The sequence below is a fragment of the Terrapene carolina genome, unplaced genomic scaffold (genome assembly GCF_002925995.2).
Source record: "Terrapene carolina triunguis isolate 2854851 unplaced genomic scaffold, T_m_triunguis-2.0 Scaffold66, whole genome shotgun sequence".
Classification (NCBI taxonomy): domain Eukaryota; kingdom Metazoa; phylum Chordata; order Testudines; family Emydidae; genus Terrapene; species Terrapene triunguis.
In genome coordinates this window covers 75,460,557-75,482,389 of record NW_020664417.1, presented here as the reverse complement: position 1 = coordinate 75,482,389, position 21,833 = coordinate 75,460,557, and the positions used below count along the sequence as shown (strand labels likewise).

General features: G+C 37.6%; 1 protein-coding gene across 1 annotated transcript in view; it reads left to right on the top strand.

The window, feature by feature from the left end:
- The window catches only part of CC2D2A (coiled-coil and C2 domain containing 2A), a 120,407-nt gene that overhangs the window by 42,680 nt on the left and 55,894 nt on the right, over window positions 1-21,833 (top strand). The window contains exons 12-19 of the mRNA XM_026648036.2: window positions 761-867; window positions 5,291-5,431; window positions 6,246-6,402; window positions 11,954-12,192; window positions 14,541-14,718; window positions 16,176-16,332; window positions 17,628-17,775; window positions 19,726-19,864. Coding sequence (XP_026503821.1) covers window positions 761-867; window positions 5,291-5,431; window positions 6,246-6,402; window positions 11,954-12,192; window positions 14,541-14,718; window positions 16,176-16,332; window positions 17,628-17,775; window positions 19,726-19,864 — 1,266 coding nt within the window. The remainder of the gene's footprint in view (window positions 1-760; window positions 868-5,290; window positions 5,432-6,245; window positions 6,403-11,953; window positions 12,193-14,540; window positions 14,719-16,175; window positions 16,333-17,627; window positions 17,776-19,725; window positions 19,865-21,833) is intronic.

Here is a 21,833-nt window from a genome sequence, read left to right as displayed (position 1 = left end):
GGGACTCAGATTTAGTTCAGCCTGCCAAAACCTACCTGAGTGACATCAAGCAAGTCATTTAATCTCACTATGCCTCAGATTCCTATCTGTAAAATATGGGTAACAATAATTCCCTATCCTCTCTGGATGTTGTGAAGAAAAATTAATGAATTTTTGTGAGGTGCTTAGATACCAGCACGATAGAGGGAAGGTAAATAGATATACTCAGCAGAAATGCAAAAGTATTTGGTTAGATTTGAATCCTGAACAGATTTTTCATAGTGTGTTTATTTACCACATTGATATATTTAGCCTTTTTTGCTATTTAAAGTTTGCATTGCTTTCAGTTGAGTAGTGATCATAGAACATTTTGTCCATCAAGGCGATGTACTGTAGACAAAATGTTTACAAGCAGCTAAGTGCTTGTTTCATTAGTCTATAGATAAGTAAAAGTGATCCTCTTCTATATTTGTTTGCAGTTCCATTGCCCTTGTTTCAAGTTCACTCCTGTCATGACTGTTGAACCATGAATACTAATCTATGAGGTTTCTGTAGTTTTTGGTTTCACTCATGAATCTCTGAAATCATCATTTGAGGAGATACAAAGTGGGTACAGAAACTAAATCCTTAATCTGTTTCCAATTACCTTGTTGGAGTAGCAGTTTCCTATCATACAGTGGCTAACTGGTTCATTTCAGGTTACATGGTATGCAGTACAGTTTCCTCCATAAATTTTGAAACCATCTATGAATTGTTGGTTTGTTTTTGCTTTTTGTTTAAGCTGCATGCTCTGAGGAATGCTGTACGGAGTAGTTTGGACAACAGTGGAACCAATGTCCCAAATCCTGTAGCACAACAGAGCGTAACTGAATATAAATTTGTAATCAGGTAGGTACAGATTCATTAGATCACTTTTTTTCAGAATTTTATTCCTTTTTTCTTTATTTCTGCACATGTACAGAGCTATAAAACCAAGCCAAACTTGACACTTTATGGTAAAGTATTATGCATGTGAAGTAAACAGCCCAGGTTATGAATAAAGAAATATGTATACAAAATCAGATTGTGCAGTGTTTCACATTACGTTCCAAAAATCATTTTAATTTTATGATTTTTTTTCTGGTTGATGAATAACCAGAAATTTATATAGAGCACCAGACAGCCATATACATTTACTTGATTAATAAATGTATATGAAGTTTCAAAGTGATACAAATTTAATATACATGATGTGTGCCCTTCTTCCCAGCATTCCATTGTCTTGTTGAAAATAGTAGTCCTGGAAACCCAAGCAATTAAATTATTATTCTGCTGTTTTTTCACTGTTAACTTTACTGTGTTCTTGTAAAAAATTAATAGCCACAAACAACAGACACTACAGTTGTCAGCTACACTACAACTATGCAGTATGGGGAATTCAGATTTCTCCACTTGGAGAATCTCAGTTTATAACAGCAAGGGTGAAATCTTGGCCCCATTGAAGTCAGTGGGAGTTTTACTCTAAGAATTTTTCTTCTTGGTAGGCCAAATACTAGAGAGCAATTTAATTACAAACATAATCAAGTCTGATTCCAGCCAACAGAGGCTGTTGTTACATGTAGTCAGTACATTACTTCTCTATGCGGTAAAGCTCATTGTCAAGCATATGAGGTTTCTAAGAGCCTAAACCCGAGTCAGAAACCAATTGGTATTAGATCATACAGGCCTCATAGACATAAGTTAAAGTGCACTAAATTCTTGTAATGTTCACTCTAATTGCCTTTATGTGGTGAATTTGGTAAGGTGTGAGGGAAACATGCACCGATGTCACTAGTGCTTTGTTGAGAAAAAAGAAAACTTCAGTCTACAGGCCTGTCAATTTGGCATTTTTCATGTGGAGTCAAATAAGCTATCACTTTTCATGTGTACTAAACTATTTTTTTCCCCAAATTGTACACTTTTGTGGGGACTTGGGTTAATTTTAGATGTAATTGGTTTCAGTCTCCAATTTATTAATAATTAACAATAAAGCAAAATTTACATAATTTTTATTTAGCTTGTGATAATACAAAGTTAAATGGTAAATTTTCCTTCTGCTTGTTTAAAGAAGAATGATTTTTAAAACGTGTTAGTGAAATTTGCGAATGTTTTATTGCTCCTAAAGGAACAATGTATTTCTGGAAAAAGTTTTGGAACATTTTTGGTTTTCTGACAGAATTGTCAACATCTGAGCAGTATCTGTCATCAGTTGGGAACAGCTGTTATCCCCTCCTGTTTGGCCTAATTGTGGCAAATTCAATTTTAATTCAATTCAAAAGGGGGATTTTATCTTACATAGTTGGAGTCATTGCTAACTAAAGGCCCCATTCAGCACTCCCTTCAGAACTCCTGGGCCTTAAGAATTTATATACATTTTTAGTTTTGAATCAGTGGCGCTCTCTGCAGATTTAAGAGCCTGCCTGCATGGAGCTCATAGCAGGATTGAAGCTTAGGCCCTGATCTAGCATAAGAGTGCACCCCTTTACCCACACAGAATCCTATTGAAGTCATTGGAGCTTCATTTGAGCACAGGGGTACACTTGCATGCAGTGAATGAATGGCAAGATTAATCCTTAGTGACTATTCTGCAGGTAGAAAAAAATGCCTGCTGATTATGAAAGAAAAACCTTAGACTATCAGCGTGGTTGTGTAATCCCCAGGTCTAGTTTAGATGCTAAAGTCTCTTAAATTGTACTCCTTTAATTAAAATATTTAATGCTGTAGTTTTAATTATCTAATGCTTAGCTCACAATAAAAGATTCTTAAGATTTCTGAACCTACTGAATACATTAACAGAAGTAGAGAAAGTACCATGGTCACCATTAAATAGTTAACATTTGCCAACAGTACCATACTCTGGTACCTGAGAGATTACAGTATTTCCCACTACTTATCATTAGGACTTAATGATGGAATCCTAAATATCAGAGTGTTTTTAGTGTTGACTTTTTAATGGTGATCGCTATGCTAGTAGTTGGAGCTCAAATTACAGCTAGGAATCAGAAGAGTTCTGGGTAAAAATTGATTTCATACTGGGATGCTTACTCATTGTGAGACCTTGTGGAAAATCACTTGACCTCTGTCTCAGTCATCCTGGCTGTAAAACTGGATAAATTCAAGATCTCATCTGGTTTTCAGTGCCACATTAGACTTTATTTACTATGAACAAATACATTACAGAAAAAGAAAATGCCTTTGGCCATGAAATCCAATTTGTATGTGTGTCTTCTGTGCAAAAACAAATGTGCATGAAGGCATTTTTTTAAATGACTCTCTTCAGTCCCTATGCATTACTTTACATGACAGAGTCGTTGCAAATACTGGTCCTTGATAACCACAGACATGAGATAAATTAACTGTTTCATAAACTCCAGTTTGTCCCTTGGATGCTTGTTCTTACTTAGAAGCATGTTGTTTCTTTATATTAGTAAGTGATTGGTGGTATCCTTCACTTCCGGATAGAAAAGAGGACGTCCTTTTTTATTTGAAAAGAGTATTGTGCCTTTCTGGCCCTAGGAAGCTAATTGATTGCTGAAATGCTCTCAGTTAAACTCTGAGAACCTTTCCATTTTGGTTGATGTCAGTGGACTCGTTGAGTATGCTTCGGTTAGTTTCTCATATGTTGCTGTCACTGCAGACCATATGAGATCATAGGGCTATAAAGTGTAGTTTTTTGCTGCAATAAGAGGTGTTTACTTTATGCCGCAGGGCCACTCTACTTTTAAGTGCTGAATCATATTTAGTTTTTACATATGCCCATGTCAAGAGAATAATGCAAAGGCTCTGATTATATTAAAATTAAGCATATTTTTAAAGAATCATCTTTATATCTTAAACATTTTATTAAAGATATTATTGAAATGAAACTTAGGGTATATCAACACAGCAAAAAACCTGTGGCAGCAAGTCTCAGAGCCTGGGTCAACTGACTCAAGCTCTCAGGGCTCAAGCTATGTGGCTAAAAATAGCAATGTAGACGTTTCCACTTGGTCATATTAACACATACATTAAAAACAATATATGTTACATAGGAAACTAGCACAAAGAAATCCAAGAGAGGGAGCAAAACAAATACAAAACAAACAACACTGTAACAAACAAACTGGAAAAAAACCGAGGAGTCCGGTGGCACCTTATAGACTAAAAGATTTATTTGGGCATAAGCTTTTGAGGGTAAAAACCCCCACTTCTTGAGATGCACTTCAGTGGCGTTTTTTTTACCCTCAAAAGCTTATGCCCAAATAAATCTGTTAGTCTTTAAGGTGCCACCGGATTCCTCATTGTTTTTGTGGATACAGACTAACACAGCTACCCCTCTGATAAACTGGAAAGGAAGATACATTTTGGTCTTGACTGGAAACATGCAATGGACTTCTGGCAAACTGAGAGGAATATCACTGGAGTGTGGCAAGCCACGATAGTCATCAGTTCCAGTCCCAGTGATCTCATTTGCCATATTAGTAAATTGATGGGCCTCTTGTGTAAGACATTGAATCATACTTGCCAATACAGGTTGTGGAGTGCAGTGTCTCGGAAGGTCTGTATTTAATCTCTATACAAATTATTTAAAAGCAGAAGCAAAGTTAGTATAAGTAATGAATATAAGCTATTGAATATCCACATCTTAAATTAGAGGGTTTTTTAGTACCATATTATAGAATAATATCTTTTAGGTTATATCATTTAAAAAAAAATTGTTACAGCCAGGACAGTGTTGACAAAAGATTATGTTCATCCTAAATAGTCATTTACATAGGAAATGTTTAGTCTGGTCTTCAAGAAGTACACGAGTGTATATGTAAGTGCTTAAGGAAAGGCAATACCAATACCATAATGCAATGGAAGACAGAAATGGTTCCAAGTCAAATATCCCTTCCAAGTCAAAAGAAGTTAATTTTGTTAGTGTTTCGAATGCTCCAGGGCCATGACTTGATTTAATTACTTCATAGCAGAAGTATAATTCTCCTGAGTTGCTGTTTACACACATTGACTTTAAAATGTTTTTAATAATGTATGGCTTTAATAAGCCTTTGTATAAGAGATGGAGAGCTCAAGATAATTAACTGTAATTAAAGTCACATTGTCCAGAATTCAGCAGAATAGAATACAGAGCTCTAAAGAAAGCCACATCCTGTCTTCTTCAAGTTTGAGTTTGTTATACTATCTTGGATTGTAGTAAAGTCCATCAATTAGATTGAAAACCACAACATGTGGTTTTTCAGTATTATAAGTTCTCGCTGGATTGTTCCATCTAGTTATGCAAGTTTAAGTTTGTACGTATATATATTTATAGGCAAACCAGAAGACTTCGTGATGCTGAACAAGAAAAAGACCGAACGTTGCTGAAGACTATTATAAAAGTTTGGAAAGAAATGAAGTCCCTGCGTGACTTTCAGAAGTTTACTAACACACCCATGAAACTCTATTTGAGAAAGTATGTTTTGATAACATTTTTGTTACTTCATGTGCCAGCAATGGGATTTTATTGCATGTTGCCATATTTGAGAGATCACAAGTAACATGAAAAAGGCACAACGATAAGCTTTTAGTAGCAAGTTCTGGTATCACCTTTTTTTTTTTAAACAACAAGTAATTACAATAACTGAGAGAAATTACTAGAGGGTAATGTCCAAAGTCAGAATTGTTTAGTTTGTTGTGTATAGTTACTATCTGCTGTCAATTAGCATCTATCACAATTCTTAAAACTAACCTCATCCCTCACACCATTTTGCAGTCTTATAACTAAATACTAGATATAAATTGTTGTTCTTAGAATATCTCACACATTTTATGCACTCATGTAACTAGCTCTGTGTTCATTACAAATTCATTATAATGTGCAAGACAAAGGAAAAAGAATTGCTAATTACTGCTGACCATTAAAAATTATCTTAAGGAATAATTTTTATATTCTTCATTTATTATCATTACTATTATTTATTAGTATTATTGTAGCACCTAGGAGCCCTTGGCATGGCCGAGGACCCTATAGGGTTTGTTATTTCGTAATAAGAAGTTTATTAGGATTCCAAAGGCCTGCTTTGCGTTTAGAGCTTCAGATACTATGACAAAGATAACCTAGTAATACTGATGTATCCTATGTGCTGAAAATTCCTTGAAAACTTACCTGTACATGAAAGCATAGGTTAAATGTGAATGCATTTATCAACAGAATACATTTTGTTATAATGAAAGGAGCCAACAGTAGTGTACAATATATTTGTAAATTATAATTAATTGTTTTGAAGGGAAGAGGTTGACCAGAGATCAGATAAAAAAATCTATGAAGCAGAAATTCAGGCTGAAATAAATGAACTATTAGAAGAATACATGGAAGAGTATGAAAAGAAAATGGAAGAATACAAAACTGAGCTACAAGAGTGGAAATCTTGGAAAAAGGCACAGGTTTGTGTAAACAACACAGCCTATAAAATTGCACTATTGCCAAGTGTATTTTTAAGATATCTCTTGTTATGGTAGAAATAGCTTGAAGATCAGTATAGCCATCACAAATTGTTAAGTGTAATGGAGTTCAGTTGGGTAAATTATTTATGTTTAGGATTGTTACTAAATTAACTTATGTTAAATAAATGGTATTTAAGTGCAATAGCTGTAGTGGAGTAGAACAAGTTAAACTTTCTCTAAGAAGTTTATTCTGTAGTGGTGATTGTTTTGTCTGATGTTGGTTTTCAAACTTCTTTGCTTACATTTCAACACTGAAATGGTTTCATTAGATTAGATTAAACAGTTTTGCTGTATGCATGTTAAATTCAAGTCCCTGTGATTGTGAATGATTTTTCTTGTCACTTCAGGAGTTAAAATGAATATATTTCTCATAGTTAACAGTGAAACAATAAGATGTTTCTGGTGAACTGGCAGTCAATACCAAATGTCCAGTTACATCAAATAACTATTTAAAACTAGAAAATGCAATGAACTAATGTACTAGTTTTTCACTTCTTCAGAGCTGTATTAATATTTGTCTTAGAATACAAATTAAGGGCTCAGTTGTTCCTTGAAGATACAGCTGTATGCAAGAGGAGGGGATTCCAAGGTACACAGAACCAACTGTGATCACCAGAGATGATTGTCTAGAGCAGCCACAATACTTTCCAGAGCTTCCTGGCAGTACAGCCACAATATCGTCCTTTTAAAGAGTGCAATGTGTGCTTTTTGCAAGCCTGGGCAGCTCTTGTCCCAGAATGGGAAAGGTCATGGCTCTGCTCCCTCCACACTTCCTTTGGGAAGCACTAGGAACTCTGATGAGGAGGAGGTGTCCGAGTAGTGTAAGGATTTCAATTGTACTTTGCCCATGCAGTTTCTTTTAGTGGTCTTATGCACCAGCTATCATTTTTATTCAGGCACCAGTTATCATTTCTGTTCAGGAGAAGCCTATGTGTCAAATAATAGGGGCCTTGTCAATTAAGATTGGGGTGCATTGATTAAACTGTCTAATATGTTTTCATTAATAACAAATGGCTTTTCTTACCGCTATCACTTTGTTTCTTCCAGGGCCACTCATTCTCCCCAGGATTAATAAAATAATCTAACCGAGAAGTGCCAATTTTAGTATGTCATGGTTGTTAGCATAGAAAGGCAGAGGGAGAAAGATGGATGAATGCTTTTAGCTTTTGTCTTAATAGCACTTCTACAAAGGTGGCCTGTAAATATTCCCACTTATGGTCTACACCCCCCTCAGCAACTCCTTTTGCCCCAACTGTCCTCAGTTTGGGGACCTTCTGTTGTTGTTGGTTTATTTGTGATATGATATCATCATTAGTAATAAGGGCCCCCTTGTTCTAATCATTGTACAGACACATAATGTAAAGTCAAATCTTGCCCCAAAGAACTTACAATCTAAATATATTATGAGAGACAACAGGTGGAAATAATGAATAGATGGGGGGAATGCAAGATACCGGTAAGACAATTATGATCAATGTAATCCAACACAGGAGCTGCCTAGCCATTGGTGAGTGTCTTGTAGCTCTCATAGCAGAGTTGAGTTGTAAAGACGAGATTTGAAGGAAGATACGGTAGTGGCTATGCTGATTTTTGGGAGAGCTCCTCCTATGCATAAAGATTGTAATTGGAGGAAGAATGAAGGTGTTGAGGGGAAATTTGTCTATGGGCAATGAAAGATGCTTTTGTTGATAGAGCAGAGGTAGGGGTTGACAGCTCAATAACATATAAGAGATAATAGGCAGGGTGAGGCTAAGCCAGAAAGAACCTTAAAAGCGAAGGCAAATAGTGTTTGATGCAGTGGAGAAGAGGCACCAGTGGAAGGATGCAGAAACGGGGATGATGTGGTTGGAGCCAGAAGCCAGGGTGTTCTCTGCAGTGGCTTTTTGAATGGATGAAGAAGGGGAGAAAAACAGTTCCTATTGGGACCTGTAACCTTTGATTTATGTGTTCCCAATTAGTAACTTAAAAATAAGGAATAAAACCAAATGGAATTCTTTAAGGTTTGAGCCTCCAGAGTATTTACAGCTAATTTAATGTAGTGGAGGTCTGTGAATGGTACAGAGTGCTAAAATTAAAAACTTTATTTAATATAAAATATTTAAGCAAACAGGCATTACAATATAACCATACACTGTGTTTATACTCTCATTCTTAGATGAAGTACTGCATTTAGGGGTGATCAATCACTAATTGAGGAGAACGGGTATAATCGTTTCTCTAATGGTACCTTGATAGTGGATGGGTGTGTCTAATCTAAAATTAGTGCACTACCCTTTTTATAATCAATTATAATAATACCCCTTAATTAATTAACATTAAGTCCACATTTTAATCATAATTAAATATATTTTACTTTCGCATTAGGTATTTAACATTAATTGTCATTTTAGTTAACATCTGTGTAAATACCATACCAGTAACTATCAATATAGATAGCATTTTCCAGCACCTTAACATTTTATCTAAAACACTTGTAAAAACCAGTTAGGACCAAAACATGTTTACAGCATAACCAGGAATTGTGTCCTAATTTATCTTCAACTTGCCTCTAAATTGTCTCACTTTACGTTACTCATATTTTACCAGGCCTCACTTAACTATTGTCAAGCCTGTTTTTACAAAATAGATTTTTGGGTGTTTCTATATAAATATAAGCAAGCATCATCTCTATAGGGTACAGATGAGACAATGCCTTACATGTTTGAAACTGAGATTATAAAAGGATCTATGATCCTCAACCACCTCAGGTCTTTTTTTTTTTTTTTTAAGTTAGGTGCGGGTATATAGACCTTCACTCCATGCCAGCAGAGCACTTTTTTGGTGTGTGGGGGTTGTGGTGCTTTGTTTTTTGTTTTGTTTTAGCCTCAAATATCCTGATAGTTTACTATCATTATTGGAGTTTTGATATCTTAGATTATAGTCTAAAGAGTTTCTAGATAATTTGGTGGGCATAATAAAAGGAGTAGAAGGAAGAAAGATGATAAAAAAATAGAGCAGAGTAAGGCGAAAGAAAAGCAAGCAAAGGTGTTAGAAATACCAGTTGTGCAACTAGTTTGACTGGATGTGGGAATCAAAGGGAGAATTTCTATGGGTCTGTGCTATGCAAGAGCTCATGATCATAATGGTCCCATCCGTCATTAAAATCTATTAATCATAGCATTCAATTAATAAATTTATACCAATGTAAAACAAATATTTCAACAAAACTGTCATGTTGTTGTTTGAACATTCCCTAAAACAGTATTTCTAAGAGAGACATTCATGAGATCTATTGACTGATCAGCAGTTACTGTACTATTAATTAGAGACATGTTGCTACATGGCAGGTAAAGTCTACCAAGCAGATAGGAATTATACTGCTCCAATCCCCTTGTTCAGTTGTAAGTTCATAGATTCCAATGTCAGAAGGGACTATTGTGATCATGTAGACTTGACCTCCTGTATAATGCAGGCCACAGAACTTCCCCAAAGTAATTCCTAGAGCATATATTTTAGAAAAACATTCAGTCTTGATTTTAAAACAGCCAATAATGGAGACTCCACCATGAACCTTGATAAAGTGTTCAAGGGTTAATTCCCCTGACTGTTAAATATTTATGCCTTATTTCCAGTCTGAATTTGTTCCAGTCATTGGATCGTGTTATACCTGTCTCTGCTACATAGATGAGCCCATTATCAAACATTTGTTCCCCATGTAGGTTCTTAGATTATAATCAAGTCACCCGTTAGCTTTTTCTTTAAGCTAAATAGATTGAGCTTCCTGAGTCTTTCACTAGAAGGCATATTTTCTAATCCTTTAATAATTCTCGTGGCTCTTCTCTGAACCCTCTCCAATCTATCACTATCCATCTTGAATTGGGGACACCAAAACTAGACGCAGTATTCCAGCACTGATCCCACTAGTACCAAACACAGACGCAAAATAACCTCTCTATTCTAACTCAAGATTCCCCTGTTCATGCATCCAAGGATTGCATTAGCCCTTTTGGCCACAGCATCACACTGGGAGCTGATTATCCACCATGACCCCCAAATCTTTTTCAGAGTCATTGCTTCCCAGGATAAATCCACCATCTTGTAAATCTGAATGCTTCTGATAGCAGCAGGAACACTGGCGCACCTGGTCAGTCAGTAAGACCAAAGGTGAAAAATGATTGCATTTACTAGCAGAGGAGAGAAGAGAACTGAAGAGCAGCCCATTCTATACATAATTAAGGCTACATTTTAGTCACGGGTATTTTTAGTAAAAGTCATGGACAGGTCACAGGCAGTAAACAAATATTCATGGCCCGTGACCTGTCCATGACTTGTACTATACCCCTGACTAAATATTGGGAGTGCCGCGGGTGCTGGGGGAGGGGCCGCAGGTGCTGGGGGCAACGGTAGCCCAGGGGGCGCTGCAGGGGGCGGCAGCCCGAGGGGCGCTGTGGGTGCGAGCAGCTCGGGACCCCTGCTGGTGCTGGGAAGGAGGGTTGGCAGGGCTGGCAGACTCCCTACCCGGCTTCTGGGATAGCGACGACATGTCTCTCCCTAAGCTCCTAGCTCCATTCGCTGCCAGCTCTGCAGCTCCCATTGGTCAGGAACTGCAGCCAATGGGAGCTGCGGGGGCAGTGCCTGTGGGTGGAGGCAGCACGTGGAGCTAAGAGCTGAGGGAGGGATATGTTGCCACTTTGCGCCCCACAAGGTAAGCGCTGCCCCTCCCGTGTCCCAACCCCTTGCTCTGAGCCTCCCACCCAAACTCCTGCTGCTGGGAGGGTGGGGTGGGCTGTGACCCAAGACTGCCCCAGCAGCAGCCGGTGCGACTGGCCCAGGAGCTGCCTGAGCTCCTCGGGCAGCCCCAGAGCCAGCGACACCGGCCGCTACAGAAGCCACAGAGGTAACAGAAAGTCACAGAATCAGTAACCTCCATGACAAACTCACAGCCTTATACATGATATCTAATAATTGTAATCACTTTTAAAACATAAAATAGCTGGCTCAATGGCTTAATGAAAATACAGCTGCTCTGTGGGAGATCTGGGTTCTGTTTCTTGGACTTTGGATCACTGGGGACCAGAAGAATTGCAGTAGTAATTATGTCAGTCTTTACCTATGTCAGTTAAAGAGTCAAATATGATCCTGGGAATGGCTGTCAGCCCTAACAGAGGACAAACTTGGTGGCTCAGGCTAAAGAGAAAATCGAAAGTCTCACAATGTTCACTCAAGCAAATTCAGAATTTGTAAGTGTATTCTTTGAGATAGTCAAGTTAAGCCTGTTGTTTAGCTATATGAATGCAGAGAACTACTAGCCGCAGAATAAATGAAGTTGGACCGAAGAGTGGGAGAACTTTATATAATCCTTTAAGAATAATAAAAAGAAATTTCCAACTAACTATTTGCAATGTGTAAGGAAAGTAGAACAGTCAGAAATAACTAAACATAGTGTATATTTTGATCAAAACAATTGCAAGTAGAACACTTTGGAGGAAAACTCTGTATTTTCTATATGCAGAAGACCAAGAAGAAAAAGAAAATAAAACAAAGTCAAGACCAAGAGGAAGAAGAAGCAGAGGAGTCAGAATATGGTGAGGAACCAGTAAAACCCATCCCTCCTAAGCTGGCTGATAGGCTGGAGGTAGAGCAACAAGTTAGAGAAAAAGCCGTCAACATCAGGAGGAAACCTGGAGAACCTGTTTTAATTCCTGAGTTGAGCCTGACGGGAAGTGTAACTCCTAATGATCTGTGCCCCAGGTAAGATTGCTCTGAGACATTTATGGTTCTCTACAGATTAATTTGTCATTTATTATGTTAGGCAGGTGAGGTAATATATTTTTTTCTTTTGGTGGAAGGGACAAACTTTCATGGTTCACAGATCTCTTTCTCAGGTCTTTGAAGCTTGAAAGCTTGTTGCTTCCACCAACAGAAATACATTACCTCATCTTCCTTGTCTCTCTCATATCCTGGGACTAACACATCTGCAACACTGTAAGTACTTATTATTTTGTCATTATCAATCTTCTGTTTGAATATTATTTATTTTATTTATTTATATTTAATTTAAATTAATTCAACTTTAGAAATACATTCTGAACACCCTGCTTAGCCTAGCTATTGGAATGTTCAGCATCTTCTTTCTAAAGTTGGTATAATTTTATTAAGTTCCATTGTAGGTCACATTTAAGATCCTGCATATATTTTAACGTTGGGCAAAATCCTGCAGGTTCCTCCGTGGCCAAGGAGGACCCTACATGCAGTGGAAGAATTGCAGTACCATTGTCACTAGAAAGAACAGGTGCAAAGTGGAGAGGCCATTCGCTGAACTTTGGTAGCTCTTTATGTATCATGTAGTCCAGCTCTGTGACAGCTCCCTGTGGGAATGAGGATGAGTATCTGTAGATGCGCTGAGGGAGTGTCAGGGAAATGTGGTGGGTCCAGTGGATCAGTAAACTGCACAGATCCACTGACCATGAATCCTTTAGAGAGGGAGGGACAGTGGGCCACCATCACCTGTACAACTATGAGCTGTTGTAATATCTGTGGCCTAGATGCATATGTTAAAAATGTCACACACACTCCACTCAAACCAAATACAAAGTCCCTTTATCTCAGGCTGTGGGCAAGATACTTAGGGACAGAATCATTTTCACAACCCAAAGTTAAAGGGAAAGGCACCTCTGCATCTGTAACTCATGGAATGTAGCAGATGCCAGCCTAGCCCTCCCATGTAAAGTGTGTAGACGCACAGTCTTCACAGATTGTTGACCCTCTGATTGACTCCAACTCCTCCCCCTGTAGTTTCCTGTTCCTACTACAGCCCAATACTGGGGCTTTGTAGGGGTTTTGGGGATGTTGGCAGTGACAGACAGCCAAATCAAAGGCAGAGTATGGGCAGCTGTGCAACTGGAATGTAGCCATTACTACAGACCAAGGACTATATTAGCTTCTGTAGTCACTACATCTCCCCACTCCCAGTTGAGTTTTGTGGTCTTTAGATACTTGCAGGCAATAGTCCTTATTCCTCTGCCTGCCCGCGACACCCAACACCCCTATGCACTCCTCTTCCCAGCCTCACTCATGTAGTGGAGCTACAGTGGTTAGTCTGCAATTTTGGGACTTCCACAACCATGGAGGAGGTTGAAGAATTTCACCAAATGTGAATGTTTTTTGTTTCCCCCCACATCAGTTATGTATACAAACAGCCATTTTTGCAGTTGATAGATGTTAAACTAAGGCTGCTTGCCTTCTCTGTGGTTTAGGCCACCATGAGCACATCACACCTGAGCCCAAGTCCCTCCATAAGCTCCCAGGCAGCTTTGAAAAGGCCTTTCCACCATAAGAATGACACGCACAACATTGACACTCCCTTCTGCCCAAAATCCTCCAGTCAACAAATAAACAAAAAATGGCCCTGAAGGAAACCGACCTTTTAAAAATTATTTAAATCTTTAAAAAAAGTAAAAAAATAAAAAACAAGCAGACTTTTTACACTTGAAAAGGGAGAAATTTCGAAGACTCCATGAAATCCACTAGAAACTTCACTCACTATCAACGTTATGTGGAAGGTGCTCAGACACCATGTGACAAGCAGTAGATAGAGAGAGAAGGAATTTACACATTGTCAGTGTTTCACAGTTTAACACAGATTATTTAATGGGTTTCAATGTTTTAAACTGTTCCATATCAAGGTTATGCAGAAAATAGCTTTAGCATAAACCGTTCCTGTTGCTGTTTGTCTTTCACACTGCCAGGATATTTTAGATCCTGACTGCTTTTGATATTGTTTATAATTTGTGGGGGAAAGAATTTTCACTAGATGAACAGGTCAGATTTTATCTCCACTTGAGGCTTCTTCATATAACAGTAAGAGGCAAAAGTTTATTATAAAATCTTTTTGCATGCATGAGAAATCAAAGTAACTGTGGAATTCCCAACTCATTTTCCTGTGTAGTGATGTTTCTATAGAGTAATTAACTGGCCTATTTTTGGTTTTGTCTCTTGCTTTCTCTTCAGTAATCAGACTCCTATAAAATACCACAAAGAGTAAAGATATTTTGCACAAAAATCTCTCTTGCTACAATTTATGTTTAACATGTTCACAGGGCAGAAGTTTTAAGACGAGAAGATGTAAAGAAACGTTCAGTGTTTTTAAAAGTCCTTTTCAACACTAAAGAAGTGTCGAGGACCGTCACCCGGCAAATAAGCTCAGACTTCAGAGTTCACTTTGGACAAATTTTCAATTTGAAAATATTCAATTGGCCAGAGAGTTTGAAACTTCAGGTACATAATTCTTTTGCAAGGACTCCACTATGTAACAAATATTAAAAAGACCATTTTAATTGGTTTTACGCTTTTACGCTGTATTTTTTTTAATAGCAGCTAGACCTATGTAAAGCATAGGTCCTCCAGGGCCTGAATTGTTCCCCTACCTCAGCTGTAAGTGACAAAGATCTAACTTGGCATTGCATTTTTAGCCCTGGGCATGTATTGGGAGGGGAGAGGGCCAAGATTTGTCCCTTATCTCTTGGTCTGGACAGTGTGGACTAAGACTCAGAGAAGAAATTAAAACATCTTTAAAAAATACATTTAAATTAATAGGTTCTGGCTAGATTCTAGGTTTCAAAAGGGAAATTAATAAACGATCAAATTATATGGTTCAGTAGGTAAGTGAAGCAACTTTTTTACTTTTAGAGAAGCTGAGGTTTACATCACAGATAAAACAAATATGATGGTCTGTTCTACTCAGGAAACTCTTGTCCACAGAATAAAACTACTGGACAATTTGAAAAAATGTAGTTCTCTTGATCAAGTTGTTAACTTGAATTATAGAGAAGGATGCACTCTCTGAATTCTGAGAACTGCTTCATTCACTCGGAAAAGGGTAATTCAATAATGTAATGAAGCAGACAATAGCACACTTTTAAAATACCCCATTTTTAAAATGCTATGTCTAAGGGGTGCCTAATGCAACATTTATCATCCAGGCTGTCTTTTCATGGTACAGTTAAAGGTACACACTAGCCTTCTTTCTTCCATGCCCACTTGTGCCACCCACCCTCTTGCACAGGGACAAGGTATAGTTGCAGTCCCTTCTCTCAGTGTAGTGCTGAAACCGACCCTCCTAGAACTTCTTTTGCTGCAAACCACCCCAAAGGGGACCAGGAGGGGAGACAGGGCCATGGCACATGGTCCTGTGGAGCTGGCCAGGCACATTGAGGGAAATAGGCTGCACTGTCCTAAGGGCTGATATAGTGTACATGCTCTCATTTGCTGGTAGCTCAGTAAAGGGTTGTATCTTATGAGACATGATCCCTCCAGTAGCTTCCCTGGTGTGGGGTGTCTCTGCCACCACCAAGTTGGTCAGTAGTTGCATATTGTGCAGGAAGGTAGTAAGGATTTTCATTAAAGGCTAGATGTTGCCCTAAATGCCATCAGGCACATGAGATGCGGAGGGGACACTCAGCAGCCAAAGTTGACCAAAGGGATTTTTATGAGTCAGCAAGGATTCCTCCTGGGTAGTCCCTTAGAAAATAATATTGTCCATTACTTAGTTATAGCTTTAAACACTGTACATGTGTAAATATTTAAATCGTTACTTATCAGTCTAGTATTCTTCCACCTCTTAATCATGTTAACTGCTTTTTTTCCGAACACCCTCCAACTTACTTATATCTTGTAGTAATGAGGCACCCAGAATTGAATGTAGCATTTCACTACTTATGTCTTGCTTATTTCAGATATATGAAACAGTGGGACTCAGCAGCACTAACCTGTTAGCAGAAATGTTTATACCTGTTCCTGAGACTACAGTTCTCACTGGTAGAGCTCGTACAGAAGAAATAGAGTTTAGCAGCAACCAGCGTGTGATGTTGGACCATGAAGGAGTTGGGAGTGGTATGGATTCTTGCTTACTCTCAGTGGTGCTTGGATTAGAATGTTTTACTCTTAGATTGAGCCCAACATATTACTTTTAGCCAAGTAAATAAAATATATTTCTGTATGTTAAGAATGTTCTGCTAGTCTCAGGCATAAAGCATAATTCAATCAAGAGCATTTAGAATCTCTGAGACTGAGTTATATAAAACTGTCCCAGTTCACATTACTAGCTAAATTTGTGATGGGATTTTTCTTTGTCCTACTTTGTGAAATATTTTTAGTTTTTATGTAATAAAAAATTATATGATTTTAAAAGGAGTTCTATTTGTTACTTTTCACTATGTAAAAATAGAATCCTCTCTAAAGTTTTGACTATAAGAAATATACGTAGTGGGGCAGTATGAGCTAGTATAAAATCAGCATGGGTCCACTGACATCACTGATTTATAGCAGCTGAGAACCTGGCCCTGTAAAATATATTCTTGTGTACTAGTTTTTACTCTTCCTAATTGGTTTGCTTACACACTGTAAAAATGCTTTATCACTTTTCTTGACTTCCAACAACATTAAATCCCAATAACTTCTTTTTCAGTTGGTTCCCAAAGTCCCTGCACTCCAGATTCCACCATTTTATTATTTTTTATTTTAGTAATAAACATTTATTTAGTACTATAACATTGCACGGTATTTTACAGATTCTTTAGAGATTAACAAATTACTTTAACCATGTCCCAAGGAGTTTCCAATCTTAAATTAGACAAATGTGGCACATGAAGATAAACTAAAGAGAGGAGTAGAAAAATGGGGAATTAAGGTAAAAATAAAAATAATAGCGAGAGTCGTATTATGAAGTGAGTGACTCATACGTGTCAGTATTTTGCAATAGAGACTAGGGTAGAGCAAGAGAGCAGGAGCAGCCTGCACAGGAGTGAAGTCAGTGGTGGAAGGCCAGGTGAAAGATGTGGGTGCTGAGCAGAAGAGAGTGAGTGAGTTGAAGGCCACTGAGCATGCTGGATATACATAAGGCTGTACAATACATCATGGTTCCCTGGGGGCTGACTTTTCAACCATATGTCTTTTGATTACCATTCAGGAATGAAACCTTTTGGAAAAGTGAGAGCCTTCTAGTAGTGGTTCAGTGTGCAGTTAGGGAAACAACTTCTTCCAAGAGTAGGTGTTGGTGCTAGTTGGTGTTAATAAGCACATTCTTTTCACAGATACTAAATTAGTGTCTCATAAATCACAATAGGATACTGCAACTTTGAAACTTACCGGAAAGATCATTGTATATGTTGTTTTTCTCCTGGTTGTAGGTGTGCCATTTTCATTTGAAGCTGATGGTAGTAATAAGATTACTTTAATGACCTCTGGCAAAGTGTCCAATAGTGTTTCCTGGGCAATTGGAGAAAATGGAGTACCCTTAATTCCTCTAGTATCACAGCAGAAAACAGGGATTCCAAGGTAATATGCTGCAGCGATGTGTTGAAAAATTTAATATATTATGGTATTTAAATTATTTGGAAAATAGGTGATTTTTAATAATCAAGCAATAACTGTCATATGACTTTTTTAAAATACAGAAACTTTTTTCTCTTATGCAGTTTATCCCAATGCAAAGGATATAGAGATAATATTTTAGGTAAATATTTTAGTTAACATTTTAATCTTTTAACATTTGGTTGCTAGACAGCATAAAATGCTGAAAGAAGTGGCAGCTGATGCCTTCATTATTATAATGCCCAGATAGCAAACTAGGGTCAGTGTAGTTTTTTCTTCTTGTTTCTTGTGTTAGAGTGTGAAGAGAACATTATTGGTAATCATCACCAAGAAATACAACCCTTATACAAAATACATTATGCATACAGTCCGTCTACTTTAAATGTCATTCTTATCATGGGTTGACAGAAACTAAACCATGGGAGTGATAAAGAGGGTAGCACAGGAGTATTGTCACTGTTGCTCTTATTAACTTAATTGGTTAAAAATAAGCCTGGCCTCAATCCATACTAAATTTACTTCCCAGCCACTGGTCCACGTGAGCCCTGGAAGCCTGGTAAGCTACAGAAACTAATCCCTGGTCTGTATAAGAAAATCTCCCATATCCTGAGGTTGCAAACTAGGCATTGTGGATTGCCCCTTCCCAGTGGTGGTAACTTTGGTCACTTCTGTGTAATTCCAATGAACTGAATGGAGTTACACCGTGGATAAATATGGCTCTCTGACTCTGCCATCAGCTCTTGGAAGTTATATTATGTGACTTAACTGAGCGTGCTCAGCGTTTTCCCTGTGTTCTTAACATGGGAAATAGTTCTTCCCAACGGTAATCCATCCAGTACTCTCTTTGACCCAAACTGCAGCCAAGAAAGAAAGTTATTCTAGATTGATTAACTCATACTTACTGTATGGTGGGAGGTTGAAAGATCATTAGTAGCATGAGGCAGTGGCTCATTTATATGATCTCTGTTACTTCTGTACAATTGTGCAGCAGAGTTTTTTAAAATATGAATGAATGCAATGCTCATGAACAGTGCTGCATTAGCTGAAGTCCTTTGTTTGCCCATAGAACAGGTAAGGTCCATGCCTACCAGTACCATGGAACTAGGAGTGCAGGCTGCCCCCTTCAAACCTGATCTGGAGAGATCACCTCTAGGAGTGAGAGGGTATTTTGGCTATATACCCAGTCAGTGCTTGACCTCTGCTGAGCCTTTCAAAAAGGAGGCCAATTGTGGTGTGGGAGAGGAGTTCCCTTAAATTTGGGCTGTCATAACTTTGCTCCTGAAAACAATTCTCACAACCTCCCTTTATTGCATCTTCTTGCTGTTGTTTTATAGAGGAATCACCTGATCCAAACCAGGTGTAGCTCCTTTCATAATCAGGGCTCACTAGCCGTTAGGCCTACCAGCCCTTAAGGGCAAACCACCCTGTTACATTCAGGGTACGCTAAGAAAATGCCCATACATACATATAACTTCCCTTAGTGCTAATGGAAGTTACCTCTGTTTGTCTGTTGTTGCACAGAGGATCTATCATTCCAAAATGTAAAATATATTTAATTCCAAACACTTTCATAAACCACCATTCTGAAAATTCAAAAGCTTGATTAATTCCATAACAAAAAGCCTTCATGGTATTCTCATGGTAATTAATTTTACTGTCCTTTTCACAAAAGAAAACATTGTCTGTCCTTTTGTAGATCATAAATATTTGTAGCAAAAAACACCACAATTCATGAAGAGAAAAATGCCAAAAGCTTGCTTGCTTTCTTATTGCGAGTTTGCGATGAAATTTCATATTTCCAAGTGGTGGAATTTGCAGGCAAAGTATTTTTTTTCCAAAAGATTAGTCTTTATGTTTATTATATTTCACTGACGAAAAAAAATCTGAATCCTTTGGTATCAACTGTCATTTCAGTGCTTTAAAAAATATTGATGCCGTTGCGTCTATTGGCACATCAGGCTTAACTGACATGAAGAAACTAGCCAAGTGGGCAGCAGAAACAAAGCTGGATCCAAATGACCCAAAAAATGCAGATCTGATGCAGTTGATAATGGTAAGAGGCTTTAATGAAACCATTTTGTTGAAATCTGGGATTTGCAAAAAGAATTATGTCTTTTAAAGGAAGTGAAAAAATATTATCCTGCTTTAAACACAAAAAGCAACAGTTCAATTCTACATGTAGTTGATTTGCAGTGCTGTTTCTTATGTTTAGCATGACATGTTGGATATTCCTAACTTGCCGTTTCCCCATAAATTTAGCATCAGTCACTAAATTAGTGGATTTTAGAACCCTTAAAAAAAAATTAAAATCTTTTTTTGTACCCTAAGCATTAAAACATAGATTGGATTCAGTAACTTTAATTTGTATGACTCTTTCATGCTAACTCTGTCCCTAAATGCTTAATGTAATTATATTGGTCTCGCTGAAAGCCATTATCTTGCTCCCATTGAAGTCAATGGGAATTTTGCCATTCACTTAAAAAAATAGAATTGGGCTCTAAGTGATCATAACAACATACTCTTGTGTTTGTTTAGAGGTATGAGATCATCAGGTTCATAATTGAAACCAGGGCGAAAGTATGCTTTTTTGGCTCTTTTTAGATCTATTTTAGTTTCCCCTCTTAGTCTTTGTTGTTGGATTGTTTAGCTATGAGTAGTAACAGTCAGTGGTACACTTCACCTTTCTCTTTCATTTAGAAAATAATCTCCCAATTGATTTTGTTTGTTTGTTTGTTTGTAAAAGAGTCAAACGTTACAGATCCCAGATGCCATCACATTAGGAAGCATACATGTACATCTAGAGCCCATGGTCTCTGCCAGAACGGAGCCTAAGCTTAAAATGTGTAGAGTTCAAGCCAGTCTGGCTGGTTCTATATAATCTGGACGAAGAGATGAGAGGACAATCAAACCTTTAAACTGGATGTGTGGTTAGTTTTTACACCCCATCTTCAGTAGGAGGGTTCATCAACATCATCAAGTTATGGTACAAGGTTTACACACTGTCTGCTTTATGGAGATTCTGAGTTAGTTGAGTTTCTCTGTGCATGAAAATTATTTTTCCTTTATTCAGTAAGATTTTCCGAGCAGGTTGTTTTCCCAGAACAGATCATTAGTTTGGTTAAAGAGATTTATCTTTAAATCACCAAACAGTAAATCACAATCTTGAAAATCTGATGACATAATTTGAGATTTTTTAAGACACTGATTTTCAAAAGTCACACAATGACACAATTTACCTTACGTTTTTTAAAAATTTTGATGGAGTTAATTTAACAGTGACATTAATTATTTTTTTAAAAAATAAAAGAACCTACCTCATCAGAATTTTGAAATGCATTCAGATGCTGAGCTGCATTTTCTGTGTCTCACTATATGATCAGACTTGCCTTCTTGCTGGAAGTATCATTGGAATGGCAACTTTAATTGAAAGATAAGACAAAACCATTCACAGGAATGGTGAAAATGAAACATGGTATTTCTAATAAATAATACAAACATGAATTTGATATTGGGCACTTGATTTTGAAATGTTAAGTTAGTTTTGCATTGATATACTCATTGATTTCAGTGGTGTTACACTTGTGTGAAACTGGTGTAATGGAAAGGGAATCTGACCATATTTTTAAATTAAATAAGTATGTATGTCAGACCAAATTGTGAACCCCCTCTCCCCTGGGGAGCAGTTGTTTACACAAGTAATCCTAGTGGAGGAGATGACACTGCTCAAGTGAGTAACAGCTCATTAATGGGAATGAAGCGTTCACAAACTGCTCTTAGCTACCTCAAGCCTCAGTCCTGCAAAGACTTACATATGTGCATAACTTTAGTAAAGTTATACATATGACTAGGGCCCTACCAAATTCATGGTCCATTTGGGTCAATTTTAGGGTTGTATGATTTTAAAAATTGTAAATTTAATGATTTCAGCTATTTAAATCTGAAATTTCAGTGTTGTAATTGTAGGGGTCCTGACCCAAAAAGGAGTTATGGGGAGGCTGCAAGGTTATTGTAGGGGAGGTTGT